Genomic DNA, 12,007 nt, shown 5'->3' on the forward strand with positions numbered 1-12,007 from the left:
GTTGGACAACCTGGAGAACCCAATCCATCGCTTCTCCCAAGCTGGCTAGCATCGTAGAATGCTCCGGGACCTGCGCCACGACTCCAGGCATGTGCTCCTCTTCTGCTGACTCCATGTCTGGGTGTATGATTCTGTGATGAGTGATTTCAAAGGAGTCAGGCGCAGGAGAGGTAAATCCCAGAATAACAGGATTTATTCCGAAATACAGAGTTACGCAGTAATGCGTCAAAACACTCCAAAACATGCGCACTGGAAACAACAAGGCACATGGGGAAATGTCCCGGCGATACAAAATATAAGGAGCTCCACCGAGCTTCTCTATCCTCCACAATAAACAATCACACACAAAGACAAGGGGGCAGAGGGAACAGTTATACAGGTACTGATGAGGGGATATGAACCAGGTGTGTGTAATAAACAAGACACAACTAATGGAATGATGAGATGAGGAGAGGCAGTGTCTAGAAGGCCGGTGACGACAAACGCCGAAGCCTGCCCGAACAAGGAGAGGAGGAAGCTTCGGAGGAAGTTGTGACATTGGGGATGCTGGGGAACCGTGATGTGCAGGCATAATCAAAATGACACTGGACTCAAGCACTTGCCAGAGTCTTTAGGGTGCCTATAATTAGGTTTCCATCAAATTAGTGACAGAGTTTCATGCGAATATTCTAGAATCTGCATATGTAAATTTCCCCATCAGATTTGTGTTTCCATCATATTTTCTTGTTGTGGATAAAAGTATGTGTGTAAATACGTAGTGCACATAAAAATAACTTTTGCAGTTAAATTATCATGTACCGAATAAAAAATAAAAGTTAAATGGGTTTCCATTGCATTGTGTCACAAAACATGTTGCGTAGGTATAGCGAATGTGCCCACTCTGATATTGGCATGTGCCTTCTAGCCAACAGCTTGCAGATACAGTGCGGGTATAGCCTACATGATGAGAATAGTATGAGCGTAAATGCACAGCAAAATTAATGGTGTACATTTAACACTGAAAGTGAGTGCTTTTTCAAACCGTGTATTGCAAAATGCGAGATCCCACTGATTTCGCCGTGGTTCTGGTGCTTTCTTTGATTCCAAGCTGCTTTCAAACACCAATGTCTACTGTACACCGTACTTACAAATATAGTTACGATTTTGTACAGAAACTTTGACCTGACCAGTAGCCCAGCAGGTAGAATAGGGCACTATCAAACATTCATGGTTATGAAGGTATTAGGTTGAATCCCGTTGAAGGCATGCTGTTTTTATAATTGTTTTATGTGAAACCACATTTTCTGCACAGTTTTTCAAATAATTTGTTTCATTTAGTATAGTATACGTTTCTGTATTAAGCATCCTAAATAATGCCATAGATTTAGTTTTGAAATATAGTAAACTTGAAGGCAAAAAAAGGAAGCATGATGTGAGATGAGATCCTGATTATAGACTAATAAAGCCAACCGCTAGGTCGAGGTTTTTTGATGAAAACAGTTGAGAAAAAAAAAAGGTCTATCTGATAATCACACACTGCTATTTATTGCTGAACAGCAGATGTCACTAATGTGAATTGTGAACAGATAATGAAGCTCAGAGCAATGAACCATTCTTCTGCACAGTTTGGTGAAAGCCTTTAGAAATCCTTAGTTTTCCATCACTAGTTTACAGGCCACATCATGCTGGCTTGCAAAGTGACGTGTAATCCCATTGGAGTTAAGTTAGCAAACAGTTCACATTTTTATTCACCCGCAAACTGCATTCAGAATGACTGTCAGGGTTAGAAAACATAATAAAATAAAAATGAACACTATCTAAACAATTTAAAGTGGAACAACCATTTTGTCACGATCGTCTGAGGAAACGGACCAATACGCAGCGCGTGGAGTGAACATGATGACTTTATTTAAATAAAAGCAACCACGAAAACAACAAACAAATGACGATAGTGAAGTCCTACAGTGACTATGACTGAACCTGGAACAAAAACCCACCATTCCCACAGGAAAACAATCAGAATAAATATGGCTCCCAATCAGAGATAACGAGCCGACAGCTGACACTCGTTACCTCCGATTGGGAGTCATCGACCAATCCTAGAAATAAACCCCACAGAACTGCAAACATAGAAATACACCCAAATTACCCAACAAAACAAATACACCCTGGCTCAAATACAAACGTCCCGGAGCCAGAGTGTCACAGTACCCCCCCCTAAAGGTGCGAACTCCGGGCGCACCAGCATACAGTCTAGGGGAGGGTCTGGGTGGGCGTCTGTCCACGGTGGCGGTTCTGGCCCTGGTCGTGGTCCCCACCCCACCTTAGTCACTATCCGCTTCCGTAGCCTCCTCCACATGACCACCCCCCAACTAAACCCCACTGGATTAAGGGGCGGCACCGGACTAAAGGGCAGCACCGGACTAAGGGGCAGCACCGGACTAAGGGGCAGTACCGGACTAAGGGGTAGCACCAGGATAAGGGGCAGCACCGGGCTAAGGGACCGCACCGGACTCAATGGCGGATCCTGGCTGGCTGGCTCTGGCGGATCCTGGCTGGACGGCTCTGGCGGATCCTGGCTGGACGGCTCATGGCTGGCTGAAGGATCTGGCTGCTCATGGCTGGCTGACGGATCTGGCTGCTCATGGCTGGCCGACGGATCTGGCTGCTCATGGCTGGCCGACGGATCTGGCTGCTCATGGCTGGCCGACGGATCTGGCTGCTCATGGCTGGCTGAAGGATCTGGCTGCTCATGGCTGGCTGAAGGCTCTGGCTGATCCTGTCTGGCGGAAGGCTCTGGCTGATCCTGTCTGGCAGAAGGCTCTGGCTGATCCTGTCTGGCAGAAGGCTCTGGCTGATCCTGTCTGGCGGAAGGCTCTGGCTGATCCTGTCTGGCGGAAGGCTCTGGCTGATCCTGTCTGGCAGAAGGCTCTAGCGGCTCCGGTCTGGCGGACGGCTCTGACGGCTCATGGCAGACGGGCGGCTTAAGCGCCTTTGGGCAGACGGGCAGTTCAGGCCCCGTTGGGCAGACGGCAGACTCTGGCCGTCTGAGGCGCACCGTAGGCCTGGTGCGTGGTGCCGGAACTGGAGGTACCGGGCTGAGGACACGCATCGTAGACTTGGTGCGGGTGGCAGGAACAGGCCGGACCGGGCTGTGGAGACGGATAGGAGGCCTGGAGTGAACAGCGGCCACCACCCGTCCTGGCTGAATGCCTACCCTCACACACTCTGTGTGAGGCATCCGCACAGGACGTACAGGGCGGTGTACCCCTGGCCTGGTGGCCTCCTGGATTCGCCCCCTCTTTGCCTCCGTCGTCCATGCCGTGTGCTTGATGCGTGGAGTCGGAACAGGTCGGGCTGGGCTGGCCACGCACACCGTAGGCTTCCTACGTGGCACAGGAACCGGCCGGGCTGGACTGGCGACGCACACCGTGGGCTTGATGCGTGGAGTAGGAACAGGCCGGTCCATACTGGGAACACACACCACTGGCTTTAACTGGGGATCAGGAACGGGCCGGACCGGACTGGTAACACCCATCAGTCTCTCACGCCGTGCCGCAACAACCTCCCTTCCTCTACTCGCCAATGGCTCCCGTAATCCGATAGCCTTCTCTCCACATCTCCCTGTGGCAGCCTCCTGCTGCCCAACCGCCCAAGCCATGTGCCCCCCCAAAAAACTTTTTGGGGTTGCCTCTCGTCCCTCCGACGATGGGCCTGCCGACGCCGTTGTTCCTCTCTCCGTCGCCTCTCCACTGTCTCGCTCCATGGACGGCGATCCATCCCCTCCAGGATCTCCTCCCAAGTCCAGGACCCTTTTCCGTCCAAAATCTCCTCCCATGTCCAGACCTTTGGAGCTGGGTCCTGTTGCCGCTTGACACGCTGCTTGGTCCTTTTGTGGTGGGTTTTTCTGTCACGATCGTCTGAGGAAACGGACCAATACGCAGCGCGTGGAGTGAACATGATGACTTTATTTAAATAAAAGCAACCACGAAAACAACAAACAAATGACGATAGTGAAGTCCTACAGTGACTATGACTGAACCTGGAACAAAAACCCACCATTCCCACAGGAAAACAATCAGAATAAATATGGCTCCCAATCAGAGATAACGAGCCGACAGCTGACACTCGTTACCTCCGATTGGGAGTCATCGACCAATCCTAGAAATAAACCCCACAGAACTGCAAACATAGAAATACACCCAAATTACCCAACAAAACAAATACACCCTGGCTCAAATACAAACGTCCCGGAGCCAGAGTGTCACACATTTCAGTAACAGGTGCAACAAATATTTTTAACTGATTGGATTAGTTTAGAAAAAAATATGTTATTTATCTTTGTTTAGCATAAGATTAATCAATCAATCATACAAAACCACAGATATTAAAAACAATCTCCCAGAAAGATTAACCTGCAATAGAGCATGCTGGGAAATATGATAATGATGGGTGTGGTTTTGATGGGACTGCTTTACTCTCCACAGTGTAAAACAATAAATCTGGTTATTAACACAAACACTGGGGATTATTTTACACCACTGAGTGTTAATTTCACACTTACAGAGTGAATTTAGTGCCTGAATCAACACTAGAAATGTTACACTGAAAAATCAGCACTGGACAATTTGCTGTGTGCAAGATAGACAATATATGTTTTTTTGTCAAACGCAAGCATTGATCATCATGTCAGCAGAATAATACGCTCAATATTTATTGAAAGGCGCATCAAGCTTTCACCATCCTGTGAAGTTCATCATAATTTATTTCATCCGTAGCCTAATAAACTGCATGCTTTCCCTAGTCTAGTGGGAGGACCACACAACATATCATCGCGTGACACCAAGTTTACTTCAAAATATATGATGGTTATTATGTAAATATTTTTGAATTAGAAGCATTTCCACCGCCATTTCTCGCATAATTTATTTTACAGACACAAAAAGATGGTCTGACATTTTTTTTTATCTGACATGTACTTTACCCGCATACCCCCCACTAAATGTCGAACTGTTCTGTAGTAAATTGAGTTATTTTATAGGCCCTACTTTATAAGATTTTGAAAGAAAACCCGTACAGTGCTCATGCCAGCATTCCTTTGTTTATTTAAGTTTGTTTATTTAAGATAACGTTTGAACTTAAATTGTATATATTTATAAACTTGTTTTGAAAGGTTTTGCATACTGACGTTCAAAAGCCGCACACTAACTTTCAAAAGTAGCGTGTAAACCCCTCCCTACCAATCAATGATTGGTAAGATTCTGCCTCGCGTCATTCTTTTTCCCATATAGGAGTGGTTATACCAAGTGTCTATCTTCTATCTCCGCCCACCTTTTTGCACGCTCCCGTGCCTTGTTTTGGAGTTTTATTTATGGTCAGCGCACTCCCGATGCCCGAGCTATCGTTTGCCTCGCGCTGACATCATAGCGGATTACAATGTCAAATATTTTGGAAGCAGCGCTAGCCTCTGGTTTTACACCCCTTGAGAGAGAATCGTCGTTTATATTCCAGTCATTTGAAATATAAAGTTGCAATATTTTTCGCATGAAACATTTTTTGGGGAAGGAATGATGGATTCAAGTTAAGGTATGGAGTTTTGAAAGCAACCCAAGTCGATATGTGCATATCTGTAAAAGGGGAAATCAATCGAAGTATCATCGCATTCCCCATAGCTATATTACATAAATTAGAATAGGTGAAAAGTACGCTTATGTGTGGGCTACGTTTTTCTGCAGCACCACAACTTGAAATGGCATTGGTTGAATTTAATTTATGGGTTTTCTAGACACAGAGTGTTTATTCTTTATTTCACTTGCTTTGGCAATGTAAACATATGTTTCCCATGCCAATAAAGCCCCTTGAATTGAATTGAGTGGCAGCGAAGTCACAATGTTGATTGTATGCATGATTGTTTAGGCTACTACAGCGTATTATGTGAATGCATTCTGAAAAATCCGTCGGGTCATGCTAATGAGAAAAAAGTTGTCGCGCTACGAAAAGCTCCATCCTGCATTACGTAATAACAGACCAGCTGTTTAGAGATGCGCGCGAGAGAGGTGAAATACCCCTCTGATGACGATAAACATTTCAATCCCTCTCAACTATCAGCAGCATGCGAGCTCGTGGTGAAATGTATCACCTCGTATATACAAACGCTGTCAAGAGCGTTTTCCAATGGAACTTTCCATCCACTGCCCCATTCCTCCAACTGTGTTTATCCAAACTGTAGAAGGTTGTTTTGCTGTAATACTGTAGAGTGAATTTCCTATTGGGTATTATTCATAACGTTATACATAATATAAATTATACATTATAAACCGGTTGGTTCGAGCCCTGAATGCTGATTCACTGAAAGCCATGGTGTATCAGACCATATACCACGGTATGACACAAATAATATTTTTACTGTTCTAATTACATTGGGAACCAGTTTATAATAGCAATAAGGCACCTCGGGGGCTTGTGGTATATATAATATATACCACACCTCCTTGGGCCTTATTGCTTAATTATAACACCTCCATTGTAACCATACTGTAATAGACCTACTTACTGTCATAATGTTTGTCCATGATAAGGCTTATTTAGTTTGAAAAATAAAGTAGGCCTACCACATACACAACAATTTGCAGGTGCAGCCAGGGGTTAAAGATTATAGTCATTAGATACTACTATAATATGAATAGGTTGTCCCTAATGTAAAGAGCTTTGTGATTTCTGTCTGTAAATGAAAAGCTCCCAAATAAAATTTACTATTGTTATTATTTAATATATATTTTCATCCTGTCTTTTAAACTATGCCGCCATCCCATTTGATGTGTATATATAGATATGCTGAATAATCCTGAGCCTCGGCTGCGTTCAGCAGGACACAACGTTGGCCAATGTTCAGATAGAAATGTGTTATGTAGAACAAACATGCCTCTCTGACATATAGAATAAGGAATCACGTCAGCTCTATTCATGGCATTTCTATCCGTAACATTCCACAACGTTTGCATACTGAACCCGAGCCTGATCCCTGTCTCCCCTGTCTACAGGTGTATGTAACAGAGAGTGGGTCAGGTCAGGGATGCTGCAGCATCGGAGGGAATATGACTCTCATGGCCTGTTTTCATCTGGAGAGACCTCCGACAATGACTGTGAGGTAACAGAATGTGGTGTGTGTGTTTGTGTGTGTGTCTTTGTCTGTTTGAGCAGTATAACCCACACTGACTCAACCGTAATCATGTGAGTGCATGAGGGCACGAGATAGGACATTTACCATGCTGTGTGTGGGTGTGTGTACACATGTGTCACAGTGTGTGTGTGTGTGTGTGTGTGACATTGATCATTAGGGCCCCACTGTTAGGTTTGTACTCTACACAGCATGAAGCATAATTTGTAACCTCTGCTGCTCTGCTGCAGTCCAATTAGAGATGGGCTGATGGATCCAGATAAATCATTACTACTTTCTGCTCTCTCTCTCTCTCTCTCTCTCTCTCTCTCTCTCTCTCTCTCTCTCTCTCTCTCTCTCTCTCTCTCTCTCTCTCTCTCTCTCTCTCTCTCTCTCTCTCTCTCTCTCTCTCTCTCTCTCTCTCTCTCTCTCTCTCTCTCTCTTACTGTTTCTCTCTCTGCAGATAGGGGCGAGTTGTGGAGAGGTTGGCGTAGTGTGTTTGTGTGAGACTGGACCCTGCACACTGTACTCTGAAGCACATACACAGACACCGGTGAGAAGTGATGTTATATAATATTATTTTTACATCCAAGGGAAGATACAGAGGCATCAATTACCCTAGACAATATTTAAGCCGGATTCGATCCAAAACTGCAATATTACAGTGGGTTTTGAATCTTCATTACAATGCTTCACTACTGCTTTGCATTGAAATTTGCATAAAGTAGAGCAGAGCTCAACTTTTTCTACCGCTCCGCTAGCAGGGTTCTCGCCGCTCACCTTCCCACAATCCCCCGCACATTTCTCTGCATGGCCTCGTTGAAAATTAATGGGGGTGGAACTTCTCCTGTTGAATTCATTGTTAGTGAAAACCGTACGCCATAGTGCGCTTGACATTTAAATGTAATAGTCAGTTGGCCGACTTCTGCACCGTTTACTGCGAATGCAATATCTGCAAACGTGGGAACATTGCCTTTAAAATCATCTGCATTGTCGACAATGCGCGATCGGATTGAGTCCCTGCTTTAGTTTGTTTTGCCTCATTGAAATGCATCTCTCCTTATGCATTTCACCTACACACTTATCATGCTGTACTCTCTCTCTCTCTCTCTCTCTCTCTCTCTCTCTCTCTCTCTCTCTCTCTCTCTCTCTCTCTCTCTCTCTCTCTCTCTCTCTCTCTCTCTCTCTCTCTCTCTCTCTCTCTCTCTCTCTCTCTCTCTCTCTCTCTCTCTCTCTCTCTCTCTCTATCTCTCTCTATCTCTCTCAGGACACACTGAAATGTGAACACTGTGGGAAAAACAGGGTAGTGATAACCAGGTACTCAGAGGGATATGGCACAGAGGTAGGGTGTGTGTGTGTGTGTGTTTGTGTGTTCGTCCTATGATTCAAATATTGATGATACAAAACATCAGTATGGTTTCAACTCAGTATGGTTTATTAAAAATACCGGCACTGCATATACAGTGAGGGAAAAAAGTATTTGATCCCCTGCTGATTTTGTACGTTTGCCCACTGACAAAGAAATGATCAGTCTATAATTTTAATGGTAGGTTTATTTGAACAGTGAGAGACAGAATAACAACAAAAAAATCAGGAAAAACGCATGTCAAAAATGTTATAAATTGATTTGCATTTTAATGAGGGAAATAAGTATTTGACCCCCTCTCAATCAGAAAGATTTCTGGCTCCCAGGTGTATTTTATACAGGTAACGAGCTGAGATTAGGAGCACACTCTTAAAGGGAGTGCTCCTAATCTCAGCTTGTTACCTGTATAAAAGACACCTGTCCACAGAAGCAATCAATCAATCAGATTCCAAATTCTCCACCATGGCCAACACCAAAGAGCTCTCCAAGGATGTCAGGGACAAGATTGTAGACCTACACAAGGCTGGAATGGGCTACAAGACCATCGCCAAGCAGCTTGGTGAGAAGGTGACAACAGTTGGTGCGATTATTCGCAAAAGAATGAAACACAAAATAACTGTCAATCTCCCTCGGCCTGGGGCTCCATGCAAGATCTCACCTCGTGGAGTTGCAATGATCATGAAAATGGTGAGGAATCAGCCCAGAACTACACGGGAGGATCTTGTCAATGCTCTCACGGCAGCTGGGACCATAGTCACCAAGAAAACAATTGGTAACACACTACGCTGTGAAGGACTGAAATCCTGCAGCGCCCGCAAGGTCCCCCTGCTCAAGAATGTACATATACAGGCCCGTCTGAAGTTTGCCAGTGAACATCTGAATGATTCAGAGGAGAACTGGGTGAAAGTGTTGTGGTCAGATGAGACCAAAATCGAGCTCTTTGGCATCAACTCAACTCGCCGAGTTTGGAGGAGGAGGAATTCTGCCCATGACCCCAAGAACACCATCCCCACCGTCAAACATGGAAACATTATGCTTTCGGGGTGTTTTTCTGCTAAGGGGACAGGACAACTTCACCGCATCAAAGGGACGATGGACGGGGCCATGTACCATCAAATCTTGGGTGAGAACCTCCTTCCCTCAGCCAGGGCATTGAAAATGGGTCGTGGATGGGTATTCCAGCATGACAATGACCCAAAACACACGGCCAAGGCAACAAAGGAGTGGCTCAAGAAGAAGCACATTAAGGTCCTGGGTGGCTTTAGCCAGTCTCCAGACCTTAATCCCATAGAAAATCTGTGGAGGGAGCTGAAGGTTCGAGTTGCCAAACGTCAGCCTCGAAACCTTAATGACTTGGAGAAGATCTGCAAAGAGGAGTGGGACAAAATCCCTCCTGAGATGTGTGCAAACCTGGTGGCCAACTACAAGAAACGTCTGACCTCTGTGATTGCCAACAAGGGTATTGCCACCAAGTACTAAGTCATGTTTTGCAGAGGGGTCAAATACTTATTTCCCTCATTAAAATGCAAATCAATTTATAACATTTTTGACATGCGTTTTTCTGGATTTTTTTGTTGTTATTCTGTCTCTCACTGTTCAAATAAACCTACCATTAAAATTATAGACTAATCATTTCTTTGTCAGTGGGCAAACGTACAAAATCAGCAGGAGATCAAACACTTTTTTCCCTCACTGTAATGTTGAATGATGATGCACACAAACATACTTAAGTATTCCCTTTGTCTAAAATGTAAATGTAGGCGGCTGAAACCAATGAGTGATTGTACTGCACAAGTGTGTGTGTGCGTGTGTCTAATTCATGTGACTCATACTGTGCAGGAAGAGTGTGTCCTGTCCGATCCTCAGGGTGACAGCGATGCAGACGCTGACATCGAGGACACAGATTGCAGGTTCGACACCCACCCACCCACCCACACCCACACCCACACACACACACACAAACACACACGCACACACACACACACTGCTTACTCACTAATCGGTCACTCATAAACAGTACCTATTGTCTTTTAATTTTTTTGCTGTTTTGATTGGCCCAGACTACAGGAGCCATGTTCTCTCCAGCGAATCAGCTCGCGGAGACGGAAGCGACCGCGAATAGCACGGCAGGACACCACAGAGAGTGAGGACGATGGGGGGAGGAGTCACAGGAGTCACCGCTGGAACCTCAGACTCAGTCCCCACCGGGCTCACAACAGAACCTTACTAGAGGTACCACAACCACACAGAACCACATCACAAACCTAATACACAACCACAGTAAACCTCATCGCAACCACATAATGAAACCACCATATAATGAAAGCCCCCCTCTCTCTCTCTCTCTCTCTCAGGAGAGTGTATCACAGGTCAGACCGTTAGTGATCTGTCAGCCCAGTGCCGGAGGAGACGGTCAGGGGCCTCCAGTCGAAGGGCCCAGAACTGGCCCAAAATGGCTCTGGTCTCTGTGGCCCTCGTCTCTCTCCCTGCCTGTCATTCTCCTCCTCTCCATCCCTCTCTCTCTCTCCTTAGTCATCATCATCATGTCTTTCCTGCTGCCTCGGGCCAGTACTTGACCCCACTTCTCTGTTTTATTTAATTAATTTTAATATTTTTCATTGAATAATTTAATTATACTTTAATCACCTTGCGTCACCTCATTATGTTGTTTATTAATGTGTGTATACTGTAAACAAATCATATTAGACCATAAGCCATAGCAGCATCAGACCCATAAGCCATAGCAGCATCATCACCCTTTTCCACAACACAATTTCTGAACAGGCAGCTTGTGCTCTTCATACCTCTCTCTCTCTCTCTCCCTCTCTCTCTCTCTCTCTCTCTCTCTCTCTCTCTCTCTCTCTCTCTCTCTCTCTCTCTCTCTCTCTCTCTCTCTGTTTCGCTCTCTCTCTCTCTCCCACTCATTTGCAAAAATAGATCTCTTGGCTTGCTGCTTATGCTGTAGATGTTGTGAAATGTGGGTGGAAAAGGGTTTTAGTGTTACACGTGTTTTGTAGGCTCAATAGAAATACATGTAAATGACCGAACTATGCAATCTACTGTTCCTGCTGTCTCTCTCACTCGATCTCCCTACCCCCTCCTCTCTATCTCTCTCTCTCTCTCTCTCTCTCTCTCTCTCTCTCTCTCTCTCGATCTCCCTACCCGTCTCCTCTCTGTCTCTCTCTCTCTCAATCTCCCTACCCTCTCCTTTCTCTCTCTCTCTCTCTCTCTCTCTCTCTCTCTCTCTCTCTCCCTCTCGATCTCCCTACCCCCCTCCTCTCTGTCTCTCTCTCGATCTCCCTCCCCCTCCTCTCTGTCTCTCTCTCTCGATCTCCCTACCCCCCTCCTCTCTGTCTCTCTCTCGATCTCCCTACCCCCCTCCTCTCTGTCTCTTTCTCAATCTCCCTACCCCCCTCCTCTCTGTCTCTCTCTCGATCTCCCTACCCCCCTCCTCTCTGTCTCTCTCTCGATCTCCCTCCCCTCTCCTCTCTGTCTCTTTCTCAATC

General features: G+C 45.6%; 1 protein-coding gene across 3 annotated transcripts; it reads left to right on the forward strand.

Annotated features, from left to right (window-relative positions):
• The first annotated feature begins 5,378 nt into the window (after nt 1–5,378).
• On the forward strand, nt 5,379–11,637 carry si:ch211-63p21.1. Of its 3 annotated transcripts, none has more exons than XR_005998127.2 (7): nt 5,379–5,565; nt 7,020–7,126; nt 7,599–7,688; nt 8,403–8,452; nt 10,341–10,411; nt 10,562–10,733; nt 10,856–11,637. XR_005998127.2 is itself a non-coding variant. In XM_041870155.2 (7 exons), exons 2-7 carry the CDS (start codon nt 7,052–7,054, stop codon nt 11,075–11,077), a joined length of 705 nt encoding a protein of 234 aa, XP_041726089.1. In that variant the 5' UTR covers nt 5,379–5,565; nt 7,020–7,051; the 3' UTR covers nt 11,078–11,637. The 3 variants fall into 3 exon arrangements, 2 of the variants coding, with proteins under 2 accessions (XP_041726089.1, XP_041726090.1); XM_041870155.2 differs by having other exon boundaries at nt 8,403–8,477; XM_041870156.2 differs by having other exon boundaries at nt 7,020–7,121; nt 8,403–8,477.
• The last annotated feature ends 370 nt before the right edge of the window (nt 11,638–12,007 follow it).

Source organism: Coregonus clupeaformis, chromosome 39 (assembly GCF_020615455.1).
Source record: "Coregonus clupeaformis isolate EN_2021a chromosome 39, ASM2061545v1, whole genome shotgun sequence".
Taxonomy (NCBI): Eukaryota; Metazoa; Chordata; class Actinopteri; order Salmoniformes; family Salmonidae; genus Coregonus; species Coregonus clupeaformis.

What these genes read in the sequence shown, in the direction of transcription:
- si:ch211-63p21.1 (XM_041870155.2), top strand. Translation starts at nt 7,052, where the DNA reads ATGCTGCAGCATCGGAGGGAATATGACTCTCATGGCCTGTTTTCATCT. An exon ending in AAGCACATACACAGACACCG is followed by an intron (nt 7,689 to 8,402) that starts GTGAGAAGTGAT and finishes TATCTCTCTCAG; the next exon opens with GACACACTGAAATGTGAACA. An exon ending in ACAACAGAACCTTACTAGAG is followed by an intron (nt 10,734 to 10,855) that starts GTACCACAACCA and finishes TCTCTCTCTCAG; the next exon opens with GAGAGTGTATCACAGGTCAG.